This window comes from Falco peregrinus, chromosome 1 (assembly GCF_023634155.1).
Source record: "Falco peregrinus isolate bFalPer1 chromosome 1, bFalPer1.pri, whole genome shotgun sequence".
NCBI classification, from domain to species: Eukaryota; Metazoa; Chordata; class Aves; order Falconiformes; family Falconidae; genus Falco; species Falco peregrinus.
In genome coordinates this window covers 71,520,567-71,540,125 of record NC_073721.1, presented here as the reverse complement: position 1 = coordinate 71,540,125, position 19,559 = coordinate 71,520,567, and the positions used below count along the sequence as shown (strand labels likewise).

The 19,559-nt window shown below is 37.6% G+C and overlaps 1 protein-coding gene across 6 annotated transcripts in view; it reads right to left on the bottom strand.

The window, feature by feature from the left end:
- PRKD1 (protein kinase D1) overlaps positions 1 to 19,559 on the bottom strand; it is a 143,033-nt gene that overhangs the window by 31,707 nt on the left and 91,767 nt on the right. For 4 of the 6 annotated variants that reach the window (XM_055800815.1, XM_055800820.1, XM_055800792.1 and 1 more), the window contains exons 3-7: positions 16,130 to 16,261; positions 15,246 to 15,406; positions 12,436 to 12,459; positions 2,313 to 2,523; positions 579 to 656 (exon numbers count right to left, since the gene is read on the bottom strand). In XM_055800815.1, coding sequence (XP_055656790.1) covers positions 579 to 656; positions 2,313 to 2,523; positions 12,436 to 12,459; positions 15,246 to 15,406; positions 16,130 to 16,261 — 606 coding nt within the window. The remainder of the gene's footprint in view (positions 1 to 578; positions 657 to 2,312; positions 2,524 to 12,435; positions 12,460 to 15,245; positions 15,407 to 16,129; positions 16,262 to 19,559) is intronic. The other 2 variants (XM_055800797.1, XM_055800810.1) reach the window with 1 other exon arrangement.

Here is a 19,559-nt window from a genome sequence, read left to right as displayed (position 1 = left end):
TACTTGACACAGAACCGACAGCACGTGTGGGAATATCGGCAGATATGCAAGTCTTTATTTCTGGCAACTGATATGAGGAGCTTTACACCAACGGCAAGAGGTGGAATTTTTTCCTGGAGGGCACTCCCAGTTCTCCCAGGTATGCTTTTCCTTCCCAGGAAGATTATCCTAAAAGAAACACTTTTTTCCCCTCCCAGATGAAAAAGCAGTTTTGTGCTTGTACCTGACAGGTGAACGCCAACTTCTCACGCGTGTGGCCTTTTGCTTTACTATGGCATTCTGCATTCACCAGGCCACCATCAACTGGCTTTTGCTGCTGCCACCACCTGTGTGGCACAGCTGAGCTTGTCTGTCAGTGTCACTTATGTGGAAGACACACACTCCCAGCTGATGGTGTATGAGCAACTTGTAGGGTTCCTTCCACGCTTCATCTTCAATGTGCAACAGAAATATTGTGGAGGAAAGGCTGCTCCCGAGCAATGGAAAAACATGTCTTTGTGCACGTCTCAGTTTTCCATTTCTCTTTTATTTAACTGATGGTTCAAACAATGACAGAAACAATTGTTAAGGCAACTTACCTCCATTAATGGCAACTTCCCCCAGGCAGTTATTTGGCACTTTAGGAGCACAGCGTTTGTGACAGTTGAACCTACAGTCTGTTAAGAAAAAAAGGGGGACAGTAAAATTATTTCTCTTTTTCAGGGACACAATTATCTTTTTTTCCTGCTATCCAGCCTACAAATGTCAAGCCCTAACATGTCACTAATACAAAGCTAACGTGTCCAGAGAGCATTCGTTAGCCTGGCTGCGTGCCAGCTGCCAGTGGTCAGGACAGGACCAAGATGCTACAAGCGTGTTTCCCTGAGGGGAAAGGAAAGCATTACACAGCTGGGTGAAGGCACTAGCTGCAGCCAAAGTGTGTGCTCAACTCATCCAGGGGAGTGATGGAGAGACCTGAGTGCTTGGCTGCAAAGCCAGAGCTACTCTTCCAGTGAAAGAAGCCGATCAGGCTGCAGTATAAACACTGCAGTTTAAGAGATTGACTAGATATCAAACACTGATGACTGAAAATTGAAACAGCAGAACCCTAGCCAACCACTGTAAGTAAGAAAGTGTTTGTTCTTTACATCTCAAAGTGACTTCTAGACAGCTTTCAGCAGAGGGTTCCTTCAATACCTTCCTTATTTTCCAGATGTTTTTATATACCTTTACTTTTTTCATGTGTAAGTAGCACTGTATCAGATGTCATCTTAACTGTTTTCTTTTGGCTTAGGAACACATTTGACTTAAACTAAGAGCTGTAACTTATTAACACACCTGGAAAAGCAAAGAGGCAGGCAGGAAGAAATATACTAAGGTTGTCTGTGTCACTGTAATTATTTAGCTTCAGATTGATCCAAAAACCAACTGAGGTACAGCAGTGCCAAACTGTAGGTAAATATTTTTTAAAAAACTCAGGTTAATATTTGCTTATGTCACTGGGATTCAGAATGAACTGAAAGAGGCAATGCCTTCACAGAGATTTTGCTTTAGTTAAATCACATCAGAATCACATCTTAAATTAAATGAATGCAACTCAAAAATTTTGCAGGGTGTTAGTTCAAAGAAGCAACACAAAGTATACTGATTAATTCCATGACAGTTACTGTTTACTGTAATAGAAGGAAGGTGAGTTTAAGGACTTTGGATGCTAGCCAACATTATCTAACACCATAGCATGCAGAATGCTTTGTATTTACAGGCACTCTAGTTGGCTAAGGTGAACCAGCAATCTAGGCGACAATCCAAGGGGCTTGATTCACTTCAGCACCTACTAAGGCACAACACCACGACACTTGAGAGCACATTAGTCACACTGAAAGATTGTGGTTTTAAATTCTCATATAAGCTCATCTTATTTTACTTCCAGCTCCCCCAAACCCCTGAACTGCTAGGACTTAGGCACGTGCTTCAATTCAAGCACAAGACTATAGATTGAAAACAATGAAAATAAGAATGCAGTCCTTTGTGTTAACTCTGTGAGCACACACTTACCTAGTGCCAAATACAAGGTAATTTACACCTGAATGAAAAAGATGTGAGCTACTGCAGATATACCACAGGGTAAGAATGAACAGCCATGCAGCCAGCTCCTGCAGAACAGCAATTACTGTAATTTTGACTCCAGCTTAATCCAACATAATTGTACATGTAGCTACACCCAGACAGTTTAGTGAGGAAATCATGAGTAAGACTACGTAGTAACTACTCAAATGCAAATTTAATAATATTATTATGCTTAGCTTTTACGTTCCTAAAGGGCGTTTACTTACCTTTGCACTGCAAACCCTGTCTAAAAAGCCCTTTGAGAAGCTTCTTACAGTACTGGCAAACTGTTGGCCGTGTGTAAGAGTGGATGACAAAAGTGTGAGGCACTTTAACCTTGGACAGTAAGATCTTGTCTAGCTGAATAGGTCGTCCAATGTAGGACTGTGAATTTGATCTCTTCTCTCGCCCAGTGAACGATTCCGATGGTGTCTTTTGCTACGAAATATATAAAAAGAACATTCGAAATAACCCATGATGTATTTATTCACTTTTAAAAGAATATCGTATTCACGTATTCATTCCACTCAAGAACAGTAAGTCGCATGTTGTAAAATGAGCTTTAAAGCACTAATAGAACATGCAACATAGCCCTCAGACTGCTTTTCAGAAATTTGAAAGGTATCAAACAATATTTTTGCCAACACTACTGTCATATTTCCACATTGTGACTGAAACAGTTGTTCATTAAAAAAAAACATATTTCTTAATCAAAATACTCAGTAAAAATGTCTCTGAAAAGCAAAAATACAAGCTATTTTTACCTGTCTTATTTTCTGTTTTATATCAAAGGTAACTTTGAGAGGTTCTATTTTTTGTAGAAACATTAAGAAAATTATTTCCTTATTCTATGTGCATGCAGGTTTTTGATAGAAAACAGATCAGTGTTTTCCATCTGCTTTATTTATCATTTTTGCTATCACTAACCTTACCACATTTAGATTATGCACAATAGATCACTATAGGTAAGAAATAAATGCATATATATAAATATGTATGAAGTGAAATACAGTCTAACATATGGAATCAAAAGGATTCCTGAAAGAAATGAGTTAAATTATTTTCTCTACTAAGTTACCATATTTATATCTGAATGAATTATCCCAGAAAACGACTGACCCAGAAAACTGCCTTCTCCTAAGAAATGCCCTTGAGAAACAACCAAACTACACCCACAGTTAACATGGAAAGGAGAAAAAAAGAAGGTGACAAGATGCAGCTTGATCATTTAAAACTCAGCATCTTCGTACCATCATCTGCAAATAATCTGATAACTGAAGGCTAGAAAATGAGTCATTCCCAGCAAGCCTGCACTGTTCAAAAAGTTGTAGTAGCTAAGGCTTCAGACTGGCCTAACTCAAAAACCAGGTTTCTTTCAAACTAATAATGTTTCTCCTGAGAAGTCTGACTGATTATTATTTCCTGGTCACCAAAATACAGTTCTGTATGCTTCTGTCTGAGCATCTTGGAGTAAAGAGGAAAGTCATTTTGATGGCAGAACCACCTAAGGAATTCCTGGCTTTGCCTTCACAGTGTATTTGCCATGGAGAAAAAAAGTGTCTTCCTTCTAAAGATAAGCTAGGTTTCTTACTGTGAAGATCAATTCTTTTGGTTGTATGGTAGAACTGTCCTTCCAAAGAAGCACGTGCAAGGGATTAGCTGAACACAGAGCTGTCCTGTTAACTGACAATGCCCACATCACGTGCTTATCCACTGCTGCTTATGAAAAAAACCCAAACTAGCATCAGTTTACAATGAAATGTATTTAATATTTGTAGTTAGCAATACTGTCTGCCTAGTATTTCCAAGGCAGACTGCATTAGGTCTTATGAAGTCAACACAGGACTTTGAAAGGGAGGGCGGAAGCCCAGCGGGAAGGAAGAAGGAGCCCACATGCACAGCATGAACTGCACGGCTCAGCTTGCGCAAACCACCTGCAAGTGGCAGCCCTCAGTACTCACAGACAGGACAATGCTCACAAGAGGAGCCAGAAATAGAGATGTGGTCCTCTCAGTCTGGTGTGTAGAATAGGGACAGTTCTGGCCCTGACTGACGCTACATCAGCCCTAGTACAGTGCCTTACAAGTTACACCCTCCACCCTATGCTATGGTCTGGCACCGAGCTCTGAATTTTCTCTTCAGTGCTCACAACAAGAACAGTTATGCGTGTGACGTACCACATTTTAATATAAGTATTTTCTTTTGGGAAAAAAAAAGTATTTAACAGTTTGCCTTAATTCTAATCACTACTCAAAAGGCATTAGTCAGGGCAGGGACACCTTCCACTACACCAGGTTGCTCCCAGCCCCATCCAACCTGGCCTTGAGCACTGCCAGGGATGGGGCATCCACAGCTGCTCTGGGCAACCTGTGCCAGTGTCTCACCACCCTTACAGTAAAGAATCTTACTCTTCACTTACAAGTGATCCAAGTATCTCATACCGTTATGATCTCTCTTACAACCCTGTCTAATATCACCTAAACTAAACCTGCTCTCTATTGTTATTCTTTGTCTTCATTTTCCAAACTATTGCCAAATCAAAAATTATTTTGGCAACTGGATACTGCTAAAAGCTTTTTTTAAAAGTCCAAATTACTTTCATCTAGTTAACCCCATGTTCAAAGGATTTTAGAAAGCTGGTTTAGTTGTCTTCCTCAGCAAATGCTTTGCAGTTTTGAGAAACTTCGGTAGTGTTGCTGAAACGTACTGAGACTAATCTTAGGCACTTACATGATTAACAGAGAGAGACAGGCTTTCCCTGAAGCTCTGGCTCTGACCTCTGAGATGTGCTGCCTAGATAATGTCTGATCAAATTTCAGGTGTGGGACAAGTTATTTGCTGTATTCTTTGCTTTTTCAGTCTGATGGCAAGTTTTCCAGTTTTAATGTGCTAGTATATGCTTCTGGATGGTTCTGAGAAAATGTCAGATTGGCCAAGGAGTGAATTCTAGATGCTGTACATAGAGTCAATCCTTTCTGAAAGATTAACTGCAACAGTCACTCACCATACCGTCAGCTTTGATCAAATACTGAGTTACCATTGATAAACCTTTTGTCCTGTTTATTAATCTTTTCATATATATATATATTCTCAAAGTTCGTATCAGTCAATGCACAGTTATAGTTTTTTAAATATTTACTTTGATTCTCATTTCACATGGCTGCCAAGTAATGTTAGAGAATAGGCGATTACCTACATTTATGCTAGTAATTTAGAAGTGTTCTCTACAGTTCAAGAGGTAATGGATAATAAAAGGTAAAACATTGGAAGACCTACTGCAGGATATCAATCCTCTAGAATGGTCCCCACTTCAATTTTTTAACATGATTTTAATATTGAAACTTCTGTTTATATTTCTGTTGACAATAATAGACTGAGACTGCATAGCAAGCTCAGTAACAAATGAACACAACTACTTCAGCACCTTCACCTCAAAACGAGTGAGACTAAACAGATAGGCCTAAACTCACTGTAACAAATTATTTGCAGGCAATATTTGTCAGCTTTTTCTATTTACAGTCCAATTTACAGAAAAAGTAGCTCAGCTTTTCTTTGCCATGCTGCAAGCACTGGGCTGCTATGCAACAGCAGTGTTGCACACCATGTAACGCACTGGCAATTCCTAATTTAGTGTCTTCAAGTCAAGTGAGAGGTACAGCTAACTTTCACTTTGTCCCATACTAGAAAAGACGACAGCAGTCATGGATCTGGTCTCTTTCCCGCATGCTGAGGCCAGATGTGACTGACTGGTACTCCTTCCCTCTTCCAGCCAGAAGCAAAGTGACCCTTGGCTCCTGCTCAGGAGTAGCAAGGGAAGGGAAGATGGTGACAGAGAACTCACAGCAGCAGCAACCAGAGCATCACTGCACACCCCTCTGATGGCTGATTGATTAGGAGGAGGAATACCTTCTCCCTCTTGTCAACGATGAGCTCCTCCTCCCATATCTTCCCAAGCTTCTGTCAATATCCCTCAACTCTAACCTCCTGCACTCCCAGCACCAGACAGATGCTACAATTTATAAAGCCCCTGAAAAAAAGGAAACCAGGAACTATCCCATTTTCACTGCAAAAGCAATCTCTTCCACAAGGCACCTTCTTCTTTGGCTGGTGTGCCTGGTTTGTTAGAAAGATAAATTAGTTTTTCCTGGTCATCAGCCAGACTACTGACTCAGCAAATCTGGAACCTTCCCAGGAAATGATTGCTTAGCTGGATTACACCATGGAAACAGCCTGTGCAGCTCCAAACACTAAACAGCCCTTTAGAACAATCATCCCAGTGAGGTAATCATATTTAACAGCTCGGAATATGATTTTCTGAGTGACAACAAACAGAAAGAAACATGTGCAGGTATTTAACTGTACAGACACCCAACCGAGCCAGTGACACTGATCACAGCCAGACTTCAGTTCAGTTATGCCTTAAACTATGAGAATATCTAATAGAATCCAGTGTTTGTTTACTCTATTATTTTGACAAAAGTTGTTTTGTGGTTTGTTTTTTTAATTCCAAGAAGGGAGAGATGCCAAGCTTCTTCCCAACGTAGGGCATTCTGCATGACTCATTAGCTGAAGCCCTATTAAAATTAATAGGCAAGGCTAATAAGAGTCATACAGCCTTCTTCAACTTCCTCAAATTTTTGGAATATACTGAAGCTACTCATGGTTTATCTGGTGAGCTTTGTTAAAAGCTATTCAGGGGCACAACAACTTGCCTACAGTAGCTGGAAGCACAAAGTCATTGCATAGAACCTTGTCATTGCAGAAAGAGCCAGTCCTCCATGTAACTGCTACCCCAAAGGTAAAAATACCTCAGCAGATTTTTCCTGTATTTTTTACCTTGTCCAAATCCATTACAAAATACAATTAAGAAACTGAAATAAATACTGATTCCCTGCCAACAGGTTCAGCTGTTCTTAATACCTGGGTGAGTCTGACTGCCTTCTAGCACCATGTCTGTCCCTCCCAGGCACAGAATCAAAGAAACTTCAGGGAGATGCAGAAGGGATTAATGGGAAGCAATACAAGCTGACCACCTGGACACAGAGTTGGCCTTTTGGGAACAAAGACAGGGACCAGCAATTCAGCTGCACAGGCTAGCCTAAACCACAAAACAGACTGCTATTTGCCTGACTTAAAAGTTTTCAACAGTCTCACTAAAAATGTCCCAAGGATTCTGACAGAACTTTACTGAAGAGCTTCATGTTCTAAAAGAGTCAGAAAATACTTCAGTTTTGACTTTGATCATCTTTCTTTAATTATGCTTGCGGAAACATGTCCAAATCAGCAACCTTCCCTCTGAAGAGAACAGGCTACACATCCTATACTCTCCTAAATATATAATTTTCCAAAACAGTTCACAAAAGTGCTAGCTTTTGCAAGGTCAATATCTAAAAAGTGTTGTGACATTATTCCTGTACTTTACACCGAGATATTAAATCAAACCCAGCACAGGTATTCCTACAATTTTGAAATGTTTGCACTAACAAAAGAAACAAACTGTCACGAGCTAGTTTTTTATATTTACTTGGATAACTGAGAAAAGCGATGTGTATTTCTAAAAAGCGAACAGCAATAGCTGTCTGTGTGAAGGTTCGTTTTCAGCACTGAAGCATACTTGTTGAACCATGCATTTCCTTCCTATACCGAAGGCAAAGGATAAAACCTTAATATGTTCATACACAATTTCTTCATAGGAAGCTACTGTCAAACGAGGTGCTACATATCTATGTAACCACAGGAGCTACCATGTCTTTAATGCAATGCTAATGTTGACTTTCTTTTACAAATTAAACTATGTGACTATAATTGCGTGAATTCAGGGGGAAAAAATCTTCAGTTAAATATACTGAAATACTACACTTAGACTGCAATCAACTGTGTTGTCTTTTGATGCTCCTTGCACTCTTCTCTTTAAGTCAAGTGTATGATTTAATCCTACAAGCACCATAGTTGATACCTATGGTCTGAAAAACACTTCAGTGTCACATGTGTATACACATCAAAGAACTGACTTCAGTACAAGCTGTTAATATCAAACTATCCACAGATGGAAATTAGTATGTACCCTGTTCCTCCACTCAGACACCAGCAAACAGAGGTTTGCATGCTCTATCTGTAACCTGCCACATTTTGTAAAGTAACAAGAGAAGATTACTGGGTTTCAGCTCTCATTGTGTGACTATGCTGACTTCTCAGAGTTGGGGATTTCCCAAAACAAAAGCCCTTTGTTGACAAAGGATTGCTAGTGCCAGCAGGCATAGTAGGGTTTATATAGCACACAGCTTTTTTTCCTGCATTTTACCAACGAAAGTTCCTTCAAAAATACTAGTTTTAGTCTGACCTTCTATTATGTGCTTCATAATTTTAAGTATAATAATTTTAAGTAATAATTTTCATGTAAGTCTCTTGCACTACTAGAATGCCCACATCATAAGCCAGGCTCAGCAGCTTAGTTGTGCCAACTGCACAGAACTAGTAAAACAGGGGGAGGAAAATGGCACATACCATGATTCAAAGACAAAGGCCTTCAGAGAATCTGCACAATTCTGGTTCACCCTATCACATACAAATATTGCCTTCCCCCCTGTCTGTGCAAATGTGTCCCACATGACACTGCCTCCCGATCATCCTTACTGAATCGGCGATAACCAGCAGGTCTTTGGGCTTAACCACAGCCACTGGTTTGGAACAAGTTTTGCCTTTGGACAGAAGAGGTCCAGACAAACCAGCCTGGCCTGGCTTGTCTAAAGAGAGGAAATTTGGGGGCAGTAGGATGTTATCAGTGCAGGAAAACAAGTTTATATATTAGAAGGCAAAGCACCACTGAACGTCTTAAGGCCAAATAAGTGGAGATAAAAGGTTGTGCTGATTGCCTCTGTTCCTCAAAATACAAATTGCACTTTGGGATCTTGTACCATTTCACAAGACCCAGCATTAACATGAATGTTGTTTCAGAGATACTATAAAAACGTGAAATGTGCGCTGCAGGGTTTGCCACTTTCTTGTATTTTCAATAGGTGCAAACTCTTATGTTAGTACTTAGAAACTACAAGAACTCAGCTCTAGAGTGTATGTTTGCTTAGGCATACCGTACACTACTAAAAAAAGATTCCTACTGTCACAGTCACAGAGCATCTACAAATCCTCAGTTTAAGCCACAGTGACTTATATGAAGGATCACAAGCTGACAGCTATTATTACTGTATGTCATCCCTAAAGACAATAGGGGATTTAAGAACAAGTGGCAATTACCTGAGCACAAGAACAACCTGAACCTCTCTCCAATTCCAAGTTGAAGAACCAAATACCAATGAAACCTCTCTGAGTGATCCCAAACAAGTTGCATTCAAAAAGTCAGCAGACGTGTCACATATGACATTTCAGAACATGTACATCTTAAGCTGTTTGCCTTTTTTCTTCTACTTGTCTTCTTAGATATTTGAAAAATATTAGGTGCACAATTGATGCAGTATTTAATGTTTTCTTAAATATACATATTTTAAATTGGCTTGATCATTTTTTAGATCTCATCTAGCTGTAATGAACTTCTGAAACAATCATATTGGGGCAAATTAAGTCAGAAAAGCTCTAATGTAGTTTGAGTTAGTCACAGGAAATTCAGCCCTACAGTATTTAGTGCATGGCAGCTAGTACAGGGGCTACTATTATTTTATGGCACAGCAGTGTGTAAGGTAGGCGATCAAATTTACTTTCTGTATCTTAGTTTTTTAACTCAGAGTTCAGTTATCTTTGGATGTCACAGAAATGCAATGTTAAGAAAAAAGGGAACTATATTTTAAATAGTTTTGGTTTATTATTTTTTTTTATCTTTAGTATGTTTTAGCATTTTAAATAATTGTACAAAAGCAAGAAAACTAAAAAAAGATACCTAAACCATTGTGGAATTAACTGAAATTGCTATTTAAATATTTAACTTTCAGTGTCAGATTCACTGAGCTCTTGATTCTCAGTTCTGTTCAGTGTATGACCCCAGGTTCACCTGGTGAATCTGGCACTAAATCAATGTAAACATTACTTAGGATTGGTTTAGTTCATGGCCTACATTTTACACTTTCATTAATTTAAAAAAATATCTAGATTTTGAACCCCCAAAAACTGCCAGGAGCACTCTCCAAAGCAGCACAGAATTTTTTATTAAACAAATGAGCCCACTGAAAATAAGTTCCCATAAGACAGAGAGGAATGTGCAGTATACATTGCTGGAGCATGGAAGGATAACTTGGGAGTGACAAGAATACGTCAAAACTGTGAGTGGTATTAATTCACAGCTAACTTGAGTGTCTTTCTTCAAGAGGAAATAATAATTTTGCCTCTGAGGATCTTCGGTCTAATGAACTCTACTCTAGCCATTAGAAAATGTCAACTAATTACAACTGGCTTCAGGCATGAAGCTGCCCTGAGCTGCAACACTCTAGCTCTTCTTTAACCCTTCCCTCAAGGGCCCCTTTTTTCCACTCCAGTGAGCTGGGGAGGCATACGAGGCTCTATAGGGTCTGGAACTGGGAAAAGGAGACGTGTCTTCTGTCTGAGTGGGGAAAACAAAGGTTTCATAGAGAGAATTTTTGAGTCACTGGAAATGAGGACTCCTTATTTCAGTGGAGTCAGAGAGCAGCTGTATTTAGAGCCGGGTACAAGGAACAAAAGAAGAAATGGCCACCTACAACTCAAGCCAATTCCCTCCCAGAGAACCTACTCTTCTAGTTCTGCAAAATCACTCTTCCGCGTATTGCTAAAAGGCCTCCAGCCACCTCTGCTTTTAAAAAATCTACAGAGGCAGGCAACACCTGATGCTTTGTATTCTGTCAGTGAAACATAAATAGTCTTTTTAAATTAAAATTATTTTAGTTTTAAATTATTTAGTAAAAAATAATTCCTGATTCTTCATCAAAAAGCAAAGATAATATGTAAGTAATTCTGTAATATTCCACTTACCTGTGCCCCGTGAGACACAGTATTCCTATTTTAAATGCAAAGCTCTGCTAGGCTTTTTCTGAGAAATCACTTCCAATGTCTCTATAAATTACCTTAACATATCAACATTCATTGCTTCTAGAAGAAAAAATAAAGCTTACCAAAATAATGGAAACATATACAAAAATAAATGGAAATGAAATTCTATTGTGCCATATAAATGTGTTTTAAAGTGGAAACATAGATGGTTAACACATTTTCTATTTAAAAAAGAAACACAATTTTGGTTTTCCTCCAAATACCTTTCCCCCCCCTCTCTCCCCTACTTTTAATTACTGTTACTTCAGGGTAACCCATCAGCATCTAGATTGATAGATTCATCATTTTTCAGATAGCACATACTTAGAATAAAATTATCTCAGCTATTACAAACCTCCTGTTCTATGTATATTTATTTGCATTGTTTTATGGGTATTCTGTGGAGTTGTAATTCTGGGGCACACTACAATAAGAATATATGTGTTTTAGGAAGAAATAAAGTTATTTCTTTTTAAGAGATAGATGTATGTCCATGATAATCTTCATTTCAGCTAACAAAATATTCCTCAAACTAACTATGTAGTATTTCTAGAAAGGAAAATATTTGCAAAGCCTGCTTTTCTCTGGCTGCATCTCAAATACATGCTGCAAGGGAAAGATACCTACATTTCATAGTTCCAAAAACTTGAAACATGAAACAAACTTCCTTGGAAAATCCATATTGAAAGCCATAGAGTACAACCTTTGACATAAAGTACCCCCCCCAAAAAAAAAATTTTCTCATTTAGACTTGATACTCTTCTTACATATAGCTGTAACTTAATTGTACACCATTCATGTTTATTTCCATGTAAATACAGAATCCTTGACTGTTTATTTTTTTAATGCAACCACATTATGAAAAAAGCTAGTACACAGTATTTTGGTATTAGAAGTTTATTGCTGGTGAGCACTTAAAGGTCAGGTTTTTCCAGCTTAAAATAAAATGCTTATTTTCTACATTAATCCAGCAAATTCCGAGTGTTTTGAAATTGAAGTTAAAATTTTCTTCCATTATGTTACTACCACTAAAAAAGGGCTTCAGTCCAACCAATGACGTCTATCATGCCTAAGAAATGAAAAAGCCAGTTTTGTATCAAAATATTTTAATGTTAGCTAATTTTACTGTTTAGTATAAGAATTATGACCTTCACTTTGGAATCTGGACTTTGGGAGTTTTGCACTGGTTATACTTTTTCTAGAAGAAAAACAAATGCTTTTGAGCTCTGAAGATTATAGTATGCTTCTCTGATTAAATTCCTGCATTTTTTCACATTGACACTGATAATCATAAAAAAGGATGTTCCTCATAGTATGATAAGGAGTAAATTCAGTACATACCTCATAGCCAGGGATGACAGGAGACTGAGACAGCAAGTTGGAAATAAGAAAAAAACAGAACAAAGAAATAAGGGGGAGAGAAAGACAGAAAATAATGTTACTTTAGAAGCTAGCATGAATGTGGGATTATTTTATACTCTCATTCTATTTTATAGAATGGAATGCAAAAGAATTGCATTTGAGCTATGACAGGTAAAAAACTGTGTTACATAGCATCCTCCTAGTTCTACTTATTTTTAACATTTCTGATGATGAGTTTTACACTACACTAAAGAATAAATAAATATAAAAAGATATTGCCCAGATTTTATTCTTTGGAGGCAGATTTTTAAAGCTGTACTCAAATACAGTCCCCAGTCAATTTTCAGCTCAAATGAAATGCTTTATTGTCTAATGAAAACATTTATACCCGAACTGAAACCGTGTCTGTGTGTGGTAGTTCCATATGAAAGGATAATTAAAGTACCCTTTGCAGGATTCCACATTATCCAGCTCAAAGATTATTCAAATGCCACAACTTTGTAAGTTATGCCCTAACTTCTTCATAAGTGTCATTTTTTCCAGAAGCCAGACTTACAAGCTAAATTTAACAATGTGAGCTAAGGAGTTGGCTTCTTTCTGGTTCACAAATCAACAAAAAGGTTGTGAAATCATAACTTATTTAACAATGCCATCTATGAAAGATTTCCAGGAACTCCTTCTCTCTCAGCTGCTCTGACTCTATGTAGTAAATAGGTGTAAAAATAACATTTATTGTAGTCCTATTTGAAGAACTGACAAGATACCTGATTAAATTCAGTGGTCCCAAACAGAGGTTAAATTTTGTCACCAGTGATTCAAGTGCAACATCAACACTAACAACAGAGGATAGATTTCATGAACAAGGATGATGCTTCTTAGTATCTTCACACAGACGGCGGAAAAATGAAACACATTCCAAAGTGCATGCTCCAATTGGTACCACAGTATGAACTGCCATAAAACTTATCTCACAAGTACTGCAGAAGAATAGAGTCCAAAGGACAGATCTGATACAGAACTGACAAAGCTTATGCTTTGGGGGAAAAAAATGAAATATATTCAATGCAAAAAATCCAAACCAAAACAAAAAAACATACAGAAACCACATGTGGGAGCACTTCTAAAAATCTGGTACACAATACTGTGATTTCCTGAAATAAAAATGAAATTGGAAAGCTATTTCTTTTCTCTAGGTTAATGCCCATCCCTGTACATACTGTAAACATATTTGCTTTGTTCATGCATGTGTACGTGTGCATGTGATGTTCTGAATCATCAGCATGGGCACACTGATGACAACAAGTTCTTAGAGGTACAGCCTGCAGTATATATGAAACTTACTGTATTTCTTCACTGGCAATTTTAATATTTTCAACAGTTTTAAAATATGTAGCTTTGCAAAACAAGTATTTCATATAAGAATGTATCAGCAAATAACACAGCCATATAATTTAAAATGTTTTCAAACTAAAATCATTTGTTATCTTGTAACTGTAGAGTGTAGTGAATATTTATACAGATTATACCAGGACACTCATACAATTTTTTTAACTAAAATTCCAGAAAGAATTCAGAATCAGGGCCAGCCTTCCTCAAAATTTTCTGTCTTGTTCTGAATAAGTCAGCATTTCTGAAACAACCTACCAAGAATTATGAATAATCTATAAAGATTTGTTGCTGCCTTTTTTGCAGAACTTAAGCACCTTACTCATTTATGCAGCTTTTCAATTAAAAATACAGATTCATAATGTTAACTTTAATTTCCAAGTAGCTTTAGGCTAATGATAATCAGTAGCATAAGTACATAATTATGGTTCGTAGATGGTACTGCATATAACACCAGGTCTATGTAATTTGCAATAGTGTCCTTTTAGTATGTCAAGTTTAATAAGTTTAATACTCTAATTGAGAGGAAAACACGATAATTGTTGTGTGTACTTATAAATTCTTTCCTCTCTTTTAAACCTTCAGGTTTTCAAAACTTTCACTTAGGAGTGGATTCATTTACACACAGAGTAAATTCTTAACTATTCAAGTATATTATGACCGTGAGTGTTAAAAGGAACAAATATGCCAAAGATAAAAAATGCATATCATTTTAATTTACTCCAGTCTTGACACTTTTTGCTCAGAAGAGTTATTTTCATGATGGAAAACTACTATATTAATGCATATACAAGCGTACCATATATTTACATGTGCCTGTGTGCATAGTGTACATCTATATATACATCTACACACACATATACATACATTCAGCACAAAGATGCATTTAAGGAAATAATGGAGATTTCCCCTGCTTTTTTCTGAACGCCAGAAGTATGCCAAATATGCAAGCTCCAAGTAATTCACTATATATAACTCACAGCCTTTCTGTGACAGATGCTCAGTTTAATACTGTAGTATTTGGGTCACTGCTGTCCAAAGCCAAATCCTTCCTATATCATAAACCAACGGATAAAAAATGGTCTGACACAGAAGAAATTCAACTGCTAGTTCCAGAGAAGACATCCTCCAAGATGCAACTACTCACATTAGCATGGCTGGCAGTTTTAGACCTTTAAAATAACCTAGCTCTTGACAAAGTGAGGAGACTCCTGGGATCGTCAAAAGTGACGCACACCTTAAATCCACATACCTTAAGCTGGTGACCTCCCTTTTACGTCAAGATGCCTTTTCTCACAGCAACATTTTATAATTTACATACCACCACCCTCTGTAGTCTATAACAAGCAAAATCAGATCTTACAGCACTAAATGTTATTGTTTGTTATCAGCAACACCCATACCAGAAGGGCTTCATCCGACGTGCTGGGTGAGGGTTCTGCAGAAACTGTTCGGACACTGCTGAGTCCTGTGAGGGACACGTTTGACAGGCGCCTCTTTCGTACACCACTGCAGTTGTTAGGGATTTTAAATGCACATCTCTTATGGTAATTTAGACCACATCCTGAAAAGAGAAATTTAAAACTATCTGATTACAGTTTATTGCTGGGAAAAGCAAAGGGGTTGGTTTTTTCCCCCCAAACCAACAAGAATTCAAAACCACCACCCTTATTTTTGATAAAACTTTTTCCCTCTACTCTGCTGGTTTAGCTTCTATATTCTACAAAATTTTAGAGAGATAATGTTATAAGCTCTGAACAGTTACATCTATAACCGGTATTTTTTCATTGATTTTTTCAAAAAGCTATGGACTCAAAGTGCAGGGAATTTCTGTGATCGGCATTTGGGAGGTAAGGAAGTCTTTCACTGCAAATGGTATATTCCATTGGATACAGCCTGCCAAGAGTCAAATAGTTGTGGCAAAATGAGAAAAGATAGCTATTACAGCCTCATGTGGACTGGCAGTAATTTCAGTTAAATGATCTGAATTAACGTGATATAGAATTAGATACAGGCTCAGGCTCATAAGGGAAACATAAGACACAGAAACTTTTCTTAGCAATTTTTGTACTTCAGGTTACAGAGCCATAACCTAGGAGGCCTCAGAGCAGTCAAAAGGATTAATTCTTTAATCAGTTAATTATCTTGATAGTTCTCACTGTCTCTACCTACTGTAATTTTTTTCTGATGCCTAACCAATTTAACAGCAGCATCACAGACAACATACCTAAGTGGAATGGACAGGTCTCTTCCCGAGACTGAAAAACCACCTCTCAGTGCAACTTACCTTCACATTTGAGCCCCTGACGCACAAGTCCCCACAGCATTTCTCCGCAGTGGTCACAAAAGGCTGGTGCTCGATACGAATGAACAAAAAGAGCATGAGGCCGGATCTGAAAGTCTTCAAATGTAGCAGAAGCTGTAACAAGAAGGTGATTCCCAAAATCAGTTAAAATTAGTAAAATAACTAACATGCTTCATTTATGTGGCACCTCATCACAGAACAAAGCCAGACTCCTTTTGGTCACTATGATGATGAGCTTTGAATTTTGTACTGGTTGTTATACTGTACTTTGAAGATAAAAGGATTGATGGTATACCTTCATATTACAATGACCACAGGGAAAAAGAATAAAGCTGCTTTTTGAGAATATTTTCCCAATAAAATACAGGAGGATAAGAACATATCAAACATTTAAGAGAAACTGCCAGGGTTCAATCAAATGTTGGAATTTTTTCAAAGTACCCTTTTACAGAGTTGACTCACCACACTTGAAGTTACACATACATGAGATAAAGTGAGAACAACCAGTAAAAAAACTTTTTTTTTTTGACAAGTAAAGGAAAACATATCAAAAGCAGGCCATTTCAGCTGACTATTTGGTATATCTGGTTCAGCAGCCTATGTTGGTCTCCGTGAACTGATAGCTCAACTTGAAAACATGTTTAAATGCGAGTTTAAAAAGAAAGCATGTAATTAATTATACACCCAATCATCAATAAAAACAAAAACCTTGCAGAGCAGTCTGGAAGACTGCTGCACATTTCCTGAAGTACCAGTCCTTCCAAAGTGATGTGAGTCTGCAACTAGCGTAACAGTTTCAAAAGTTATAGGGGATACTTAAAGCCACTAGTGTAAACTGTAAAAATAAGGAATGACAATGTTTTAAGAACTATTTAGTATACAGAGGCAGCCAGTACCACAATACTTTTGAAAACATACTTTAATGAAATATTTTCCCTTATTAAATATGTCAAACATCTATTAGATAGTCTAATGGAAAATAGTATCTGTCAAACATTAAACATTAAGCACATATACAAGCATTCAATCTCATTCAGACTGCCGTTTAGACAGGCGATTTAAGTGTGTGCTTACTCTTCACAGATATCAGTATGAATGAGCAAGTATGTAGCCACTTAATAGAAATGCTTTGTTTCTCAACAGAAATACATTCCTGACTTGCAATTGAGAGGAAAAAACCCAACTTTTTTTTTTTTATGGTTCAGTTGAAATGAATTCCTAGATGATCCAAACACCCTTAGTCCCTTGTTTGTTCCTTGTGTATTAATGAAGAGGACCAAAAATGCACATACCAGTCAAGAAAAGGTTTTTAACTAATTAGAGGGGAGCACCAATAAAGACTTGGACCCAGTTTCCTTCTCTGCACAAAACTGCTGCTCTTAGGAAAAACTTTTCCAAAAGCGTCCACAGAAAAATATGTTTCTAGTCTCAATCAGCCTAGGGATCTTTTAACAGAAGTATTTGGAATGCCATCACAAAAGCAAAATCCAATGACTTCAATGATAACAAAGCTTCTTTTTTATTATTTTTATTATATTTTTATTGATTTTATTGAAACAATCCAAATCACCCAACATTTTGCTTAATTCAGTATTTCATTTTCTTTTCACAGAATTATTCTGTTCCTAGCTTTCATAAGAAGTCATGTTAAAAAGCTTACTTAATCCGTACAATTAGGATTGCACAGAACAGTCTGATGTTTCAGAGTCTGAAATAAAACGTTTTAATATTTATTTAACAATGCTAGGCCAGGTGTTTTTTTCAGTCCCAAGGGCTTCCAAACACATAAGGATACTTGTTCAAGTAAATTATTTTTCTATTTTTTTCCAGGCTACAGTGGTTCAGGTTCACTCCTTAGGCACTGCTCACTCTGTAATGGCAATGCTCTCCTTGGTATAGCAGAAAACACAACTCATCAGAATGTATTTTAGATGCTGAACAGAATTCTTGTGATTTTATTTTGTCTAGGACTTCAGTCAACCACTTTTTCTGCGCATACAGCCAGCTGTTTTTCTGCAGTTCCAGCCGAATCAAAGAATATATTGGAAGGATCAAACTTCAAAATATATTTTGATGTTATTTAAAATATAAAAATACGTATTTATTCTTCACTTGTACAAATGGAAAAAACCTACAGGCATATTGACTTTCCCGTTTAATTCCATATTGAAGACATATCACAGGAGCCAGGACAACATCTCCCCAGTAGATCATTCGTTTGTGGAGTCTAAGAAGGATTCATTTTTATGGGCCTCTATATCACCAGCATACATCCCCCAGGAGAAAAAGTTGCCACAGACAACACAGACCTCCATGGTCCTACCATGCGTGGATGCCAATTGACTTATGATAGCCCGGCAGCCAGATGAGACCAAATTATAGATGAAAACCATACTGAACCTAAAGAAAAGTTGGACTGGAGAAGGAAGAGCAAGAAAAACACTGTCAGAAGTTCACAGCCATGCTGTAACCCCTCTGCATAGAAAATACACACTAGCATCTGTGCTGGCCAGCCTACAGCTTAGGAGTTGGATTCTCCACTGTTGTCTCATATGGAAACAGCTGACAGGGATATGTTCTGTCATCTGTTCTCCTACACACAGACTACAAAGCAGTCATTTTAGACTGGGCAACGCACACCTTCCTCTCCTCTCGCTCCGTCTATGAAACTGTGATAAACAGGTGAAGATGTAGTCGTAAGTACTTTGGAAACTCGAGCCACACTGCTTGCTACAACACACCTCCTCAGCAATACAGACCAATTCAGTTTCATTCTAAGCTCACAGCCTCAGCCCTTCTGTTCAGGACTTTTGATTCTGGATTTGATTGATGTTCTGGATAGATACGCATAGCGCAACTACTTACAGCTTTATGAAGAATATTGCGATTAACACCTCTTCTTCTTCACCTAACAAAATGATCATGGAAAAGCTATGTACTGGGGAGCCTTCTCAGGGTTATGCACCAAAACTGGAACACCATGCCCTATCAGCTTCCAACAGAACTGCAACGTACACTTTGTTATAGTCTCTCTAGTTTCAATATGCATATAACATATATAAACCCAAAAAGCTTACTAGAACAAGATACTCAGTGAGCGTGCATTTCTCCCCAAGGTAGAAAACAAGGAAGACCCTACTGTAAGACCCTCTGACATGGCAGCCATCAATTTTGATTACATCTCTAAAATTTGTATATATGTTAACTTTTTGTTTCTAAAAATACACTTTCCTGAGGTTGCTTCTAAAAAGCATACAAGCAATAATCAAAGCACAATTAAAAGAAGAGTGATGTGTAAAATATAAATCCTTTGCTAGATTGAGATTTACACTATTTAAGTATGTATGTAAATTCCTTGAATACCTACTTAAAGTTATGTATGTATTTAAATTGTATTTTGAGAAATGATGCT